This window comes from Arachis hypogaea, chromosome 7, assembly GCF_003086295.3.
Source record: "Arachis hypogaea cultivar Tifrunner chromosome 7, arahy.Tifrunner.gnm2.J5K5, whole genome shotgun sequence".
Taxonomy (NCBI): Eukaryota; Viridiplantae; Streptophyta; class Magnoliopsida; order Fabales; family Fabaceae; genus Arachis; species Arachis hypogaea.
In genome coordinates, this window is record NC_092042.1 from 2948479 (window position 1) to 2966453 (window position 17975).

General features: G+C 34.3%; 1 protein-coding gene and 2 long non-coding RNA genes across 3 annotated transcripts; 2 read left to right on the forward strand and 1 right to left on the reverse strand.

Annotated features, from left to right (window-relative positions):
- Positions 1 to 404: 404 nt before the first annotated feature.
- On the forward strand, positions 405 to 3661 carry LOC140174436 (uncharacterized). The gene is made up of 3 exons (XR_011863587.1): positions 405 to 903; positions 1134 to 1648; positions 3494 to 3661. It is a non-coding gene; the product is annotated as an uncharacterized lncRNA (long non-coding RNA).
- A 604-nt stretch (positions 3662 to 4265) lies between these two features.
- LOC112701977 (uncharacterized) lies at positions 4266 to 7116 on the forward strand. The gene is made up of 4 exons (XR_003811023.2): positions 4266 to 4902; positions 5014 to 5137; positions 5223 to 5282; positions 5860 to 7116. It is a non-coding gene; the product is annotated as an uncharacterized lncRNA (long non-coding RNA).
- An 849-nt stretch (positions 7117 to 7965) lies between these two features.
- On the reverse strand, positions 7966 to 11829 carry LOC112703916 (uncharacterized). The gene is given in 9 exon segments (XM_025755533.1): positions 7966 to 8258; positions 8579 to 8743; positions 9085 to 9172; positions 9175 to 9192; positions 9270 to 9335; positions 9338 to 9524; positions 9626 to 9725; positions 10391 to 10448; positions 11277 to 11829. Coding segments are annotated over 9 exon segments (1272 nt in total). The 3' UTR covers positions 7966 to 8221.
- Positions 11830 to 17975: the final 6146 nt, after the last annotated feature.

Consider the following 17975-nt stretch of genomic DNA (forward strand, 5'->3'; position numbering starts at 1 on the left):
GGATTAGCGTTATGAGTTAGAAAACACATAAAAAGTCATATATATATATATATATATATATATATATATATATATATATATATATATATATATATATATATATATATATCGGGTATACGGATTGGTTCGGGTTCCGCACCCCCAAAACCGATACCCGAACCAATCATCAGCAAATGTCATTGATTTGGTTCGGGTTGGACCCGATTACCCGTCGGTTCTAGAACCAATTTGATTGGTTTGGTTCGGATTCGGGTGGGTAATCGGGTACCCGCTACCCGTGCTCACCCCTAGTTAAAAGGCTGAACATATTTTAGCTCAGACCCAGAACCCAATTAACCCATAACCCGACTAGACCCGACCCGATCCCCAATGAAACCCTACCCGCCTAAATCCCTAATTGGCTAATTGCAGGCTGCAGCTTTGAGCTTCCTCACTCGGTCACTCTCACTCGGTCATTCACTCCCTCGGTCCCTCCCAGTCTCCCACTCAACACAGAGCTTCAGCTTCTCCAGTCTCCAGTCTCCAGTCTCCACTCTCCACCCATAGTCACTCTCACTCACACCCGCAGTCACCGTCCTCACCCTTCACGATCGCACTTCCGTCGACCTCACCCCTCAAGCTCGCACTTCGGAGTTCCGTCATCACCCCTTACGCTCGCAGAGTCGCAGTCACCGTCGCTCTTCGGTCCTCCTGGGTTTTAGCCACCGCTGCTGCTCCGTCTAGCCGTCGTCGCTGCTGGTCTCGGTCCTGGGCTCCTGGGTCCTGTCCTCTCGCTCTCTGGCCTCTGGCTATGCTCGTCGGTCCTCTCGCTCTCTGGGTCTCCTTGTCTGTCTTCATCGCCGCTGCTCCTCGCCTCCTCTGTCCTGGTCTTCGGCTCATCACCACTGTCATATCAGATTTCTGGTATGTTAGTTTTCTGGATTAGGGTTTGAGATCAGAGATTTAGGTTTGTTTGTTGTGTTTTGTGTTGTTTGATAATGGTTGAGTTTTGATTATGGTTGATAATGGTTGATATTTGATTAAATCTGATGCAGATTCATATATTGTTTGCTGTTTTTTGTGTTGTTTGATAATGGTTGATACTTGTTTTATTTCAGATTCATATAAACAATTTACATTTGCTTTTATTTCAGAACATATGAATTCTGAAACTGCGAGTAACCTTGTTACTGCTGGAGCTGGTTCTGAGGCTGCTCCGGTCAAGGTTGATGAACCTAGTTCAAAAAGGGCCAGACCAGCAACATCCAATGTTTGGAATCTTTTTAGAAAGCTCGGTCCAGATAAGGATGGAGTAGAACGTTCCGAGTGTAAAGGATGCTAGAAGGTGTTTAAAGCTGGAGGTAAGCGATATGGCACTTCTACCCTAAAACGACATCCTCTCTAAACGGAAGAAAGTTTGAAATTCAAAGAACAACAACCTAGCCACCGCAGCCCCGCATCATTGTCATCGCCGAACTCTTCTCCGCTGGGTACAAGCGTCGCGTGTGGAAGATCCGTCGCCGTCGAAGGAGCTGTATCGCCATCGTGTGAAAGCTCTGTGGCCGTCATCTGTTCGAGCTTTCTCTCTGTTTGAGCTCTCTCTCTCTGTGTTCGCCGGTGTCGTCGTCTCCTCTGTCATTGCCGTCACTCCCCTTCCTCCTCGCCGCCGGTAAGTACTGTGACTTGGAATTATTTCTGCTAGTTTCAATGTTGTTTGAAATTGAGTTGCTAATTGATTGTACCTTCTTATTTCATGTTTTGTTACTATATGTTCGAAGTGACTGAAAATAACTTCTTAATCTTCTTGTTATAACATGATTAGGTTGGTCTAATGATTGAATGCTCCTATGATTAGTTCTATTTTGCACCTTTATCGATTGTAGTTTCATAAAATCCAAAGCAAGTGATATTTTTGCATTGATGACTAGGCCTATTTTTTAGAAATAAATATGTGAGAGGAAAGTTTTTCTAATTAAATAAATGTCATTTTCTTTTCTAAAGTCATCTGCATAAAGTCAATACGAAAATAATATTAAAGGTTCCAAAATCCAAACCATTAACATAGTAGAGTTTATGCTGCAGCATTTTCTTTTCCTTTCTTGTTGGGTTAAGCAAGCTTTTCTATTGATTGTTATTGTTATTGTTATTGTCAGTAGTGATAAATTACATCTATTTTGGATTACCTGTTTATGATGGAGATATTGGAACACTTGATGATGATTTTGATTTGTGATGAGTTGTGCCTTTGATTAGTTGAAAACTTGTTTGTTAATGTTTCTTTTGATAGTAGAACATTATGTGCTTGTCACTGTGCTTTTTAATTGTTTTTAGTTATGAACTTTGATATTTGAAGTTGTTTGTGAATTTCTAATATTAAATCATGGATAATTTATTTTGTGAAATTTTGAATTTTATTATGTTAGAAATTATTAAATTTATATGTTTAAAATTATATGTAGGTTTTTTAATAATTTTATTTAATATTTAATTAAACCGGTTGAATTCTGGTCGAACCAGTAAACTATTGAACCAGTGAACCTTGGTGGTTTGATTTAATTTTTGGGTGTTTCCAATTCTTTGGGTTTTATTTTGTATCTGTTTTATAGCTTGATGTTTGCACCCCGTTTTATTTGTTGTTGAGTTGGCTCTAGGCTGTTTCTCCATTACTAATAGATTCTAATTGATAACAACTCAAAACACCACCACACTCATGTTTAGTCTTTTAATTCATAATACACAATTTAAGTGATAGTAGCGGTTGCATCGATTAATCATTGTGAGTTTCTTTTAAAAGGAAAATAATTTAGCTTTTATTATTTTAATTAAATTGTTTGGAGTGATAGTTTTTGCTTCTAGAGTTAAATGTTGTAGTTTGAAGACTGGTGATCCAATATGCATGTATTAAACTGTGGTTAGAAAGACCAAAGTTACTATATTATATATTGAAAATGTAAACTCATTATTAAAACTCTTTTGGGACATATGTTATGTATGTAAAGTACAAAAATTTCTATATGTTAATCTTTACATACTAACTTAATTATAGAATGCTTATTTTATATATCCCTTAATCTACCGCTGCCATCCACCCCCACCCCTCCCCTCCGCTCCCCTTCTTCCCTTTTATTGTTGTGCCTTGCCTCCCTTCCCCTTTTGCTACCAACCCATCCCCTCCCCTTTCGCCGCCACCCCTTTCCCCCTTTGTCGTTTCTTCCCTTTTCGCCCCACCAGCCACCCTCACTAGCCATCTTTTAACGTAGTATTATTCACCCTGATGAGTCTGGATCTCAACAAGAAGCCGACGGAAATAGGTCCTATAGCAACCCCACTCTCCCAAGCCAAATCCCAAATTCAGCCTACCTTTCTTTTCCTTTCCTCCCCTTTATACGCGCTATACGTACACCCACTTCTTAGCATGGCATTCCCCTTCTCTCCATGTCTCCCCAAGTTAACAATACTTGGGACTATATACCTGCAGTGCTTTGGGATATTTATGTGTGTTATAAAATGGCAGCCATGACGGCGCCAGGGTGATATGCCGTTGCGGATTTTGAGCTCTCCGCCGTAGCAAAGCTGTTTTGTGTCGGTAATCACGGTGATCTGCAACTGTCCCCGGTGGAAATGGCGGGTTTTAAGTTGCAATTTTTTTGAAATTTGGAAATGACACTGTAGTTTTTAGCCCACGTCTTACGATCTAATTTGTAGTTGTAGACTGTATCTAAAGTAGCATTGCCAAGAGGATGATGCCAACTCCGAAATCTGGAATTCTGATCAATTTCTGGATCGGTGATGGTCGATAAAAGGCCAATAGACAGCTAACAAAAACCTTATTCTTCGATTGACAGTCCAAAATAAAACTGGATCGAGAGCCCACTCTATTTTAAGGTCGGTGTCACTAAATTGAAATTATTTTCAGTTAAGAAGGTTTCTCATCATGTTAACTAATTAAAAAAAATAAACAATAAAAAATACCTCGAATAGACTCTCAATTGATTCAAACATAAATCTTTAACATCCTTTATGTATAGAGTGCTTTCTTTAAATGGAAAATTTAAAACCTTACTACTAATATTTAGTAAGTCGTGACATTGTTCTTTTTTATTTATGTCTTGTTCTTTTTTCATCTCAATTAGAATCCCACGTATCTGTCCATTACATATTTGAACCTTGATACCATTCTTTAACTTAAATTTCGGTGGTATTCACCCTTTAAATGTAACATTTTTAGACCTCTCTTGTGTTCTCAGCTAGATTTAAAGGACATAAGAGAAGATTTTATATCAATCGATCTAAAAATGTTACATTTAAAGGGTGAATACCACCGAAATTTAAGTTTAAAGAATGGTATCAAGGTTCAAATATGTAATGAACAGAAACGTGAGATTCTAATTGAGATAAAAAAAGAACAAGACATAAATAAAAAAAGAACAATGTCACGACTTTCTAAATATTATTAGTAAGGTTTTAAAATTCCCATTTAAAGATGACACTCTATACATAAAGGAGACTGAAGATTTATGTTTGAATCAATTGAGAGTCTATTCGAGGTATTTTTTATTGTTTATTTCTTTTAATTAGTTAACATGATGAGAAACTTTTTTAACTGAAAATAATTTCAATTTAGTGACACCGACCTTAAAATAAAGTAGGCTCTCGATTCAGTTTTATTTTGGAATGTCAATTGAAGAATAAAGTTTTTGTTAGCTGTCTATTGACCTTTTATCGACCATCACCGGATCTAGAAATTGATCAGAGTTTAGGTTTCGGAGTTGGCATCATACTCTTGGCAATGCTACTTTAGATACGGTCTACAATTATAAATTAGAACATAAGACGTGGGCTAAAAACTACAGTGTCATTTCCAAATTTTGTAGAAACTGTATCAAGCACGCAAAGTACCAAGATAAAAAAATGAAGCACCTGGTAATGAAAATTGTAAATATATTACTATATTATATGTTAAATTTTGTAAATATATTACTATACTATAGGTTAAATTTTTTTATATTGATTAATTTTATTATTCTTTTGCAGGTGATGTGTCCTGATAAAATTCATGAATTATTTATGGAAAAACGTGTTGATGTTTTAAATGAGAGCATATTGACCACGAGTCAAATTTTTGGAATTCAACCCACCTCTGTTCACGTCGTGAAAAGTTAGTAATCTAAATTTTCATTTTGTACTTCTCTTCTTTTTTTTTCTTTATCTTTTTTTTTATTACTTTAATTATTATTTTTCAGGATTGAATCCATATGGAGGTCATTAGCAAATCAAATCGGCCTATAGGATATGTGAAAAAGGTTAGATTCATGTCTACTTGTGTGTTTAGTTTTGCTAATTGATAAGCTACTTCTCCATGATGAATTGAATTCATAAAGACAAGAATGCATTTGTTCACTCCAGTATTCATTGATCTGATTTATTATAATTGCAACATAAAAATATCATCTATATCCACCTGAAATTATACTACCAAGATTGAGCTTACTGTAGAAAGAAACACTGGATATGGAGTGAAAGGTCAGTGGTCCCATTTTAATTATAAAATGCATGGAAACATTTATCCAAGTTGTATCAATAAATGCCCAAGTCTTTCCGTCTCAACTCTACAAATGCGACTAACATTAACTAACATTAACGTAAACCTTGGTGCAATTATGCCGTAATAGCTTTGAAGTGATCAATCTCTCATGGACATAGTATTATTTGACATTAGAGTAGCCATGATTTTTGTTGTTTTAATTTCTAAATAAACAAAAAGAAGTGACCAACTATTTGAGTTCGTAATTTTTGTTGATTTTGGGTTTTATAAATGATGACAAACATTGCTTTGGATTGAAAGTCCAATATTGTTTAATGTATGTTTTATTGCGGCAGGCCTATAACTCCTTTCACTACCAAACAATGAAGCTGGTCTACTCCTTTGGTTATTCAAGAAAATAAACAAAGCCCAAGACTAGCATAAGCTTCAGCAACTTAAAGAGCCAAAAAAAAAAAAAAAAAGAGCCAAAGCTCCTCCATGTACCACCATTCAGCAATTACATGGTTATGTATTTGTTAAAAGCAATAAGAGGACACAAGGACAGGTGTGGCTCTGTGAAAGCAAAAAGGACACAAGGACATCTCCACTATCCCAAGGACATTAGCAGAGCATTGTTCGGCTAGTGGGTGAGCAAAACACAAATTTGCAAATAGCAGTAGGAGCAGGGAAATGGAGAAAATGAAAAAGGAGTGCATGCCAAGGAAGAAAGCAAGACAAAGGACCACAGAGGTAGTGGACGGGCTCCTCATCCAGCAAGAGTAGTGGAGCATGATGAAGAAGGATTGCTTGCTAGCTGTGACAGCTCTAACGGACAGCAAGAACAAGCAAAAGGAAGAAGCAACAATGAAAGCAAGTTGAAGACATATAAGGAGTTTCACTCCATCAATTTCAAAGCAAGAAAAAGAGAGAACACAGAGCATCATCACAAACATGAAGCTGAAATCTTTTTCTTCTACTCAAGCTTAATTTCTGATTTTCTTTGTTATGGTTGTCTTATGTCATTTTCTGTTTTGAGAAAAGGCTGAACTTGTAAGGTTGAAAAGCCAAGAGAGAAAAGGCAAGAGAGTTGCATAAGAGCCACTGATTTTTGATGTAATTGGGTTATTGAACTAGGATTGGTTCTCCTTGCCAAGTTGGGTTAGCACTTGGTGAGTTTTGAATCTGTTAGGATTCTCCTTCCAAGTTGGGAAAGCACTTGGAGTAGCTAAGCTTTGGTGAAGAAAGGTTAGGGGTAGATACTAGTTGAATTAGGGAGTAATTCAATAGTATTGGTGAATGTAATAAGTGGATTATAGTGGAAATTCCACCATGGTTTGTGGTGGAGACTGGACCTAGGATTCATTGCACAAAGTTCAAGTAGAACCATCAATGCAAATGTGCTTGGTGAAGAAGTTGTTGCGAAGGAAAATCTAAGAGGATTTTTAAAAGAAAAACCTTCGAATTTCTAGTTTGTTTTTGGGAATCTCATCTGGGACAAGTACAAAAAACCAAACTCCAATTAAGATCTGCAGAGTGCCTAGTACTTTATTATTGATTTGCGCTTAGTGACCTGTTTTGAAGTTTTAATAGCAGTGAAATCCTTTAATTTTTAAGCATATTGTGTTTATTATTTCATGAACAATCGTTTCTGTATTCTAAATTACGAGTTTATATTTATTGTTGTTATTATTTGGATTAGAAATTAAATTAAAATATTAATCAATCAGTACTCGGGTTGATAATGCTAACATAAAAGCAGCCAATGGATGAATGCTTCTCTGATAGAAAGTTGACAATGGTGATTATTATAGGATATTATAATTAGAAAAATGATATTGCCACTCCTATTTTTAGTAATGTCATTTCACACATGATGACATGTGATTTTTTTGCATTGTATATTTGTATAAATTTATATAAACCCAAATCCAGCAAAATATATCTTGAATCCGGACGAGGTCTTGAATACCCCTTTAAATATGGTGACTAATCCCAAGCATGGTCTAAGTGAAATCGAGTTTGGCTCTCAATCTGAGTGATCTTTTCTTTTTGCTTATGTTTTATGTACATGACTATGATTTCTTCCGTTATTTATTTAGGTTATTCCAAGGTACAATATATTGAAGGGAAAGAAAAATAATTACAAATATTCATATATTTCAAGTAGCTATTTACCATAAAAGTTTCCTTAGCCAGCGTTGGTTTTATTATCATTTCCTTAATTCTTTTTACTTACAAGATTGCCTGTGTTATTTTGCAAATTAGATCATATAAGATGTGAATCCAAAGTCTGGTGAAAGGAGGAGAATGATTCAGTTGCTGCTGCATAAAAGTTGTCTCTATATATTTTGAAATGTTAACTATTCAGCTTAATGATACTGAATATAATGGATATTTTAACTTTGGTTTTTATGTATTCATCATATCCGGTAATAAATCTTCAAATAAATCAACATACAATGTAAAATAAGATCAGCAATAATATCTTGATCAATCAAAATTAAGCCATAAATATGTATATACTAAGGTTCAGCCAAATTCTTTTGTTTAGTGGCATATATAAAATAAGACATAGATAGACATAAATGGTACAGAAGAAATAAAAGCATTTCCAAAGCACAACATAGCCTATCTTATGATCTATTTATGATATGATATGATCATAACTAAACAAATGCTCCAAAATATGTTTTGGCTGCAATCAACATTATTGCTCATTCAAATCTTAGGAATTATTATCTGAAGAAATCCATCCCTGAAATTTCAGAAACAAAGAAAACAAGATTAGAAATATCAGCTTCAATTCACATGTGTCTACTATTGATGAAGAATGTTAACATAGATTCAATCAAACACTAACACTTCTTTTGTAAGTTCAAATGTACTTATGTGATTGTGAGATATTGAGTCTTTATGAATCATGATTGTACTTAGTTTTCTAGCTGAAATTGAACATTTGATTTTAGAATACTATTAACTCTGTAATGAACTATGCATCAGTGGCTAGTTTCAAGAGTTATGAATCTTAAATAGTCAACAAATAACAAGTTAAATAACACTTGAGGTTTCACTCACTGGAATTCAGCCGATATATGATCCTTGTTCACGCCGGAAGGGAGTGGCCAGACCACCTCGCATGGTCCATATAGTATCTCGCGCTTGTGATACGAAGAAAACGAGGCATTCGGAGACCCTGCAATTGTCAAGTAGCTAGTAGAGTGTCTACCTTTGACAGATAACCTGCCACAGAGTTCACATAGTAGGTCACAAACTTAACACAATTCATAACCAAGAATGTTAATTATTGTTAACATTTTGATTTTCTACCTACCATTCTTTCTTTCACAATTTTTATGAAACATATATCATAAGAAATGGTTTAAACACATATATTAACATAATTTGATTTGATTAATGTAGCCGATTCCATCTAGTCAGATAAGACTTACTTTTCGATTCGTATGCATAAATTGGATCACATGGGACTTCAATAGTGACTTGAGTAAAAAGATTATGCAACATTTTATTAAGCTTTATCCTTTCTTTCAGTTGAGAAGATTATAACAGAAATGGTTACTTACTTTTGATCATCAACCTCCACTCTTATGTCATTGATCCTAACTCCTGGAACTTCAACTGTGATAACATATTTTCCTTTTGATTCCGCGACCTCGGAGACCACTCAGTTCCTGCTAAGAAAAAAGTTGATAAATGTAACATGCTTCCATTTTAATAACTTTTGGGTTCAAATCGCTAACATACTAACCATTAATTTCAGAATGTAGTTGGTCTACTCGTCGTAGCGGTTTCCTTGGCCTAGAAAATGAAGGAGTTCAAGTGTACTAAATTCACCACCCTGGACTGGAGCCAATGGTTGGACCACTGAACTTGAGTAATCCGATTCAGTTCTCACCGGTCTAGCAAAACACGGCACTCTTTCGGGTCTAGCAAAACATGGCGCTCTCGTGTTAGCAGGACTCTGATCAGATGCAGAACCAAAAGTTTTAGGAGCTGGAGCACCCTGCAAAATTTTTCATATTAATTATGCTACTAAGTTTCTTCTTCTGAAAAAGAATCACATAGAAGGAGTATTTCAGCCAATAGGAAATTTGTTGTTATTACCTCTTCAGCTGAAATCTGCCTCATGAAATAACCATGAAATTCAGACGATTGGCGCGCGAAATACACCTTGTTATCGCATCGCCGGAGCACAGAGTTCAAACTTCAAACTACCACTGCAGTTCTGATGAAAAAGGGAATCAAAATGAATTAACAAAACAAGTTACATACACATACTAATGATGAAAAGGGTAAATATTATTATATTAGTCATCATACAAAAAATGCTAGAAAACAGAAGCACATGGAAATTCTGAATTAGTATCTTAGTATAGAACTAATTTAATTCCTTGCCCTTTATGAAACACATAGAGATCTGATGTTAAATCCTTTTAAATATGTCTTAGACAAGAGGAGAAAAAATTCTTTGGTTTTATAAAGTTGAAAGTTGCTAGAACTCTATGCTAAGCTTAGGAACTTTTCACATCTTGGATTTCAACATTTACTACTACCTATGAATGCAGATATGCAATGATAATGATGTCAAACTACAGAGTCACCAAGAATTTATGAAAAGCTAGATGCACAATTACATCAATTCATCCAATCTTAAACCCAAAAAGGGAAAATATTATCCAACCTTATATCAATTATGCTATGTGTGAATCTCACCAATTGATTTAAAGAATAAATTTTCCCTCTCTCCCTTTGGAGAGAATCCAAAAATGAAACAAAAGAGAATTTAATTTACATAGGATACACAAATTATATTCAGTTAGTTAGATTCTCTCATGACAAAACATGATCCTAAGATTCTTATCATATGACCTAGTGAGGAACACAAGTTCTGTTGGGAATAATTCACCATTCTCTCTTGAGAAAATACCTTTCACAGAGAAATAAAATAGACACAATCACAACACAAGAATTTTACGTGGAAACTCCAATTACTGGAGAAAAAACCACGGCCGTTGTCAAATGACAACCAGAGAATATCACTATGTGAAAATTGTTACAACACATAGACTTCTTTCTCTCTAACACCAGCACCCCAGTACACCCACACTCTCAAAGCAAATATTTAACTACACCTCACAACACTCTCTAATCAAAGAGTATAGAGAAAAAGAAAAGTCAGATACGAGCTTTAAGTGTTTCCGACTGGTGCAAAAAATATGGAGAACTTAGCCTCATATTTATAGCCTAGGCCACCCACTCTATTTGCTATTCTAAGCAATGTGGGACTAATTCAACCAAATCCTAACAATCTGCACCTTGATTGAAATAGTCACACATCTTCAGCTTCCATAGTCAACACCGACAATTCTTTGCTGCTATTGTCTATACCGACAATCATAGTTCTGAGAACTATCATACTCCACCATGAAAGTATACTCACTTGGAATTAGACCACTCCAAGCATTTCGCCTTGGTACAGATCGAAACCTTGCTGAAAATTCATGGTGCAACTTTCAAATTGGCTTTTCCTGGAAGTTCTTCAGCCATCGACATAACTCCGCCACACACCTTGCATCTCAACGCCAACCAATGCCCGTGTGCAATTGTGGACCCGATTGCCACAACTTATCCTTATCCATGGCAGTGCGGCAATACCATAAGGATACTTCTTATCTTCTAGAGAACATCATCTTCTCTCATAGAGAGAGCAAATTGCAAGTATCAGATTGAGAGCTTTTTTCTGAAACCGTATTACCTGGACAATTTCTCTTTACATGTCCAGACTTTCCACATTTCCAGCATGTTACACTCCTTCCACGATTTCCTTTTCCATAATTGTCACTTCTAGCTACAAGCGCCAAATCTGATGAAGTGCTACCCTCATTTTTCATTCTTCTTTCTTCAGCAATGAGCTTACTGGCAACTTCTTCAAAATTCAGAGTTTCCTTCCCATACATTAAAACAGGTTTGATATACTCATAGGAAGAGGGAAGAGACAATATGAGCCACAGTGCCTTATCTTCATCATCAATTTTCACTTCAATTGCCTCTAATTCAGAGATAATACCATTGATAGCACTAAGATGGTCGGAGATTTTCACATTGTGATCCATGCGTAGATTATGGAATTGATCCTTCAATAACAACCGATTTGAAATGCCCTTTGCCTGATGCAACCTTTCGAGTTTATCCCAAAGTTCCTTGGCTGTTTTCATTCCTTGCACATTTGCAAGAACATTCTTAGCCAAACACAGGCGAATAGCACTTGTAGCTCTCAAATCTAGTTCCTCCCATTCTTCATCCTTCATACCAGAGATCTTCTCCTTCAACGCCTTGTGCAAACCTGATTGTATCAACACATCCTTGACTTGTATTTGCCACAAGCCAAAATTGATTCTTCCATCAAATTTCTCTATTTCAAACTTCACAGCATTTGAATATCTTGACATTGTTGCAACCGTATACTGGAATAGTATAACTCAACTGTAGACCGTGCACTAGGAAGGGTCCCCAGGAAAGAGAGGTGGGTCACAATGGACACACTTAAATACCAAGTCTTTCCTTAGCCAAAACCTTTCCAAACAAACTGCACTCTCACAGTGTCACACTGCCTTCCAGCAACAACAACAACCAAAGATCTGGAAGGTCAGACTAGGCTGCAACCACAGAGCATACTAAGAATAAATCTCATCGAACCGAAGCTCTGATACCACATGTTGGGAATAATTCACCATTCCCCATTGAGAAAATACCTTTCACAGATAAATAAAATAGACACAATCACAACACAATAATTTAACGTGAAAACTCCAATTACTGGAGAAAAAACAACGGTCATTGTCAAATGACAACCAGAGAATATCACTATGTAAAAATTGTTACAACACATAGACTTCTTTCTCTCTAACACCGGCACCCCAGTACACTCACACTCTCAAAGCAAATATTTAACTACACCTCACAACACTCTCTAATCAAAGAATATAGAGAAAAAGAAAAGTCAGATACAAGCTTTAAGTGTTTTCGACTGGTGCAAAAAATATGGAGAACTTAGCCTCATATTTATAGCCTATGCCACCCACTCCATTTGCTATCCTAAGCAATGTAGGACTAATTCAACCAAATCTTAACAAGTTCACTACTCTTGTTCCTCACTCAGTATCAACTTGTCAAGCATGTCAATAAAAGTCCATAATTTCAATTGATCAATTCAAACAATTTCTTCAATAAAAAAAAGTAATAATAAGCAAAGAGCATATGATAAATTAATTAAAGAGTAAAGTACCGTTTTTGTTCCCAATGTTTGGGGTAAGTCCCAAAGTTGTCCCTAACATTTCAATCGTTCTATTTAAGTCCCTAACGTTTTAAAATGACTCAATGTTGTCCTGCCGCTAGGGATCTGTTAACAGAATTGACGACGAGACAAAATTGAGACGATTTTGAAACATTAGGTACTTAAATAGGACAAAAACGTTGGGGACAAAAACGATACATAGAAATAAATTTTAATTTTATCCTTCAATAATATCAATTTTTTACTATACATAGTATTCAATTATTTTTTAATCACATCTAAATAAATTACACTTAATCATATTACTTTCATTCTAAATAAATTAATTTTTTATAATTTTACTCTTAAAAATTTTTAGTTATCATAAAATGTTTATAGAATGACTATATAATTTGTTTATAGAACTGAACTCAAACACTTGTACTTTGCTTTTTTCCAGTTTTTATTAATAAAATTCCTTTACTTTTACGTCTTCTTCTCTTTTACGTTCATGTTTCTTCCTTCATCTTCTTTTTAATTTCCTGTTTGTTTTAATTTCTGCATTTTACTTTGCCTCCGGCACCTTGTATGTGTTCTTTTCATTTTTAGTTTTACTTTCGAAACTACAATTGAGACCTTGAGACACCCACAAAAGAAGTCGTTTCCGCTCCTTAAATTGAGATTGTGAAACAAAACTCGAAAATTGTTGATTTATTTGTTGTTAACAATGGAACAAAAATTTGAGTAAAACAAAACTTGCAGAAAAGAAAAAAATAATATATACACAATAAAATATAAATTATACCTTTTGTCTCTCTAATGTATCAAAATTCTTTAAAATTATAAAAAAATTTATTTAAAATGAAAGTAATGTAATTAAGTGTAATTTACTTAGATGTAATTAAAAAATAATTGAATACTATGTATAGTAAAAAATTGATATTATTGAAAGATAAAATTAAATTAAAATTTATTTTTATGTATCGTTTTTGTCCCCAACGTTTTCGTCCTATTTAAGTCCCTAATGTTTCAAAATCGTCTCAATTTTGTCCCGCCGTCAATTCTGTTAACGGATCCCTAACGGCAGGACAATATTGAGTCAATTTTGAAACGTTAAGGACTTAAATAGAACGATTGAAACGTTAGGGACAACTTTGGGACTTACCCCAAACGTTGAGGACAAAAATAATACTTTACTTTTAATTAAAATAGGAAGAACATGAGTAGCTACGATGTCATTAGTTGATGCAAAATGGGAAGCAATCAAGTTAACTCCTCTCCATATTTTCTTTTGTTTGGGTGACCTTATAAGAAAAGATCTTTTTTTTGTTCGAGTTATCTGTTTTTAAAAGATCTTATACAAAAGTAAAAATAATTTTATATTTAGATATCTCATGCAAAAAGATCATTTTACGTATCAATTATGTTTGAGTATATCAATATAAAAGTATTTATTTATTTATTTATTACCTGAAAAACATATTTTTTTAAGAAAAAAATATTTTTAAAAGAATGATGTAAATTGTAACTTCTCAAAGAAGATGTTTTTTTTTTAATATTTTTATTTTTACTATTAGAAATTTACCAAACACGTTAAAAGATAAAAAAAATCTTTTTTCAATTTTTATCAAAATAATGGCACTCAAACAAGCACGAAGTGTGTGACACTGCGTGGATCTGAAGATGAATAAGATTATAAGCAGTGAGAAGCCAATTATTGAGCTCTGTGGAAGTTTTTTTGGTTGAGCAAAGGAACATGTGGGCCCTTTGAATCTAAATCTCTTTGAAACCTGAAGGCGTAAATGGAACCGGACCGGATAATTTAATCGGATTAATCGAAAACCAACCATTAGCTGATTCGTTAGTTTCATAAATTGTCTGGTATAAAACTGGTCAAAGAACTAGTCAAATCAACAATTAATCGGTAAACTGCTAAAATAGACTGATTTTTAAAAGAATTTTCGGTTTGGTGAACCCCCTTCAAATGACGACGTTTTACATTCCTAACAAAAATTAAAAAAAGGAAACCCTAAATCCCCAATGCACCCAAGCATAGCTCTAAAAATTGAATTTGAACCGACAGGTTTAACCAGATTAATTAGGAACTGTCACCAGGTCGGTCTGGTGAGCTTCATAAACTGTTTGACAAAAAGCGAATCGGTCAAATCGGCAATTAGCCGGTGAACTGCTAGGATTGACTGATTTTTAAAGGGTTTTCAGTTGAAAATTCAAAACTTCAAAAACTAAATTAAAATTTATGTGCAAATTCAGAGACCAAATTAAGTATTAATTCATTCAATCATCGTGTTTTATCTTGAATAGCGCGAGTAATGCTTTTCAATTTCAATTGTAAGATAAAGAATGTCCATAGACTAAGTCATAGAAAGTCCTGAATCAACTTGAAAGCATGCAAACTACGAAAAGTAACAAGAAAAAAAAAAAAAAAAACTAACATAGGCTAGCATATCTCGAAAAGTACCAATAATTTTAAAATAGAAATTAATTATATTTTTCTCAAACCACGTAACTCACTTTACCTCTTCAGCTTGTTCAGCATCAAGTAAATGAAGATTCCTCCGTTGATCTCTTGAACCAATTTTCTCTTGAGAAATTAAGTAATTAACTAAACAACAATTAAGACATAAGAATCTTGAACTTTGAATATGTACAAATTATCTTAAAATTTCTTAAATATACAACTCTGAATCTCTAAACTTCGTCGGCAATTAATGGCAAAATTACTGATATAGTTAATATCTACATTTAAAAAAAATTAGAGTTGATTTTTTTTATGTTTAAAGCTTACAAGTTAGTCACCAAAAAAACAAAAAAAAGCTTACAAGTTAAAAGATACATGATCTAACATTCATACAACTAAACTAGAAGTTAATATTATTAAGTGGATATTACCAATAGAGGATGTTATTTAAACATTGACAAATAAGTATTAACTGAACACCCAGCATGATCTAAAAATTTAAAATATTTTTACATAAAATTTATAAGTTAAATCTATAATTCCTAAGTATCTTTAATTTAGATTAAATATTTTGTCTACAAAAATCTAAATAAATGAAACACAAAATTATGCACAGGCAACGAAACAAATCTTAAAAGTTTGCAAGTCTCATCCCTAATTAAGAGAAACAGAATAATAGAAACTTTTTAATTTTCCACCAATTTTATATACATCACATAATGCTTGCATCATGCAAAATGGCTATACTGGTTCATGATCCAAGGCATGACAATTAGGTGTGATTCAAAATAGTGAAAAAAAAAAAGCTGCCAACTAAAGCAGTCAGATGCCGAGACCATTGATTTTGGCCTTTTGCTTCCATCTTGGAAGTTAAATGTGTTATGTTTTGGCATCACCATAACATAACACTTGAAACAACCCCAAACCTCTATAGAAATCAAAGAAGGAAAATAATAATACTGTTTGAGGCATTAATTTTGCCTTTCAAACAAAATCACTTAGGTAGCGTTTGGTGGAGAGACAGAGACAGAGATTAAAATAAATTTCAGTATTCTGTTTGGTATAAATTGAGAGACAGAAATTGAAACAAGAATGAAATTCTAATTTAATTTATACAGAAGGTAAAATTGGAATTAATTAATTAAAATAAGGTATGTTAGGTATAAAATATTATTAATGTTTTATAATTCCTATGACAAATAGAAGGGCATCATAATTTTAGGGATGAATGCTCATGCTCTCCCGAGAAATTAAGGAGTGCAGCGCTCCATGAAAATTAACTTGCTATTAAAGGTAAAAATGAAGAAGAAACCAAAAAATAAATACCTTAAACTCTAAATCTGAACTATTAATGTCATGGTCGACTTCCGTTTCAGACATGTCGAAAGATTGGAAAACTATGCTTTATAGATAATTCTTTCTTTTGCTTTGCTTTTGGAAGCAAAATATAGATATGCTGACGAGCCTCCTGACATCACACAGCATGAAGGACATTACCAGAAGCATTCATGAGAAGTTCCTCACACAGCATAATCAGCAATGAAGCCTGAAATATCATCTTCATCAAAATCTGCATTACATAAAAAATGAATAACTCTAACTACTTATAAAAGGCCACCATTAATGTAGAGCAAAACACAACTCCCTAGATAAACAAAAGTATAGAGCCAGAACTCAACAGATTTCTAATGTCTTAATTTATTTTGGCTCAAACCCTATTTGGTGTTTAGAATTTAACTCTAATTGGAATTGAGATTCTGAATCCAAATACTTGAAATGCCTATTAGAAATGGTGTGCCTTTCTAATGTTTGGAGTTGGTGCTCTAAAAACATGCTTCCTTTGGCCAATCCATCAATCTAGTTGCCTACATGGATTCATAATATTGCCATTACATGTAATGATTGTAAAGGCCAAAAGAGATAGAAAGTAAACAATAGAACTAGAAGAGCTGGGGTAGGAATTAATTTGTGTGAAATCACCCCTTTCCCAGTTATAGAATTATACTGGAAATGCAGGAAATTATAGAGCAGAAAAAACTATGTTACTCCCTCTCTCCATGCCACTCTTATTCATTAAATTGGTGCCTTTCTGCTTATTTTTGTCATAATTGAGTTAAGACTGTTAATCCTTCTTATGCAGTTGTTAAGTGAGTCACCCTATTCAGCCTTGATTTCATTCTGTATTTGAATGGATTTATAGCCATGTATGCAACCCTTGCAAGCAGAGAATTCCAGAATCACTTTTATCTTGGAGTTCATTGAGAAAAGACTTAAAGAACAGTAGTTGCTGAGGGTGCAGGGCAAGAGAGTACAGGGTTAGGGAATCAAGTCCCTTTCTTTGTTCTTGATAAGCTTTACTTAAATAGTGGCAATCCAAGCCATCCTTCATTATTAATGCTCACTCGTTCAATGGTTCTTGATAGTATCATTCCTCCAGGTTATGATGATTAGATAACTTTATTTAGTGTTGGTAGAATAGCTCATTTCACAGCTTCTGTTAAAATCCTCTCGATTTTTCCAACCATCAACCTCTGGATGCTCAAGAGGAGAAAGGTTACTGCAAATTTATAGTGCAACTAAGTTGAATGAAGGTGGAGTGAAGTTTGAGGTAAACAAAAAGAGTCAATGCTTACTAGACTTGGAAACTTTAGGCCATAGTTTGAGAATTCCATTTATTAGAGTGGATGACTGGACTGAAGCTG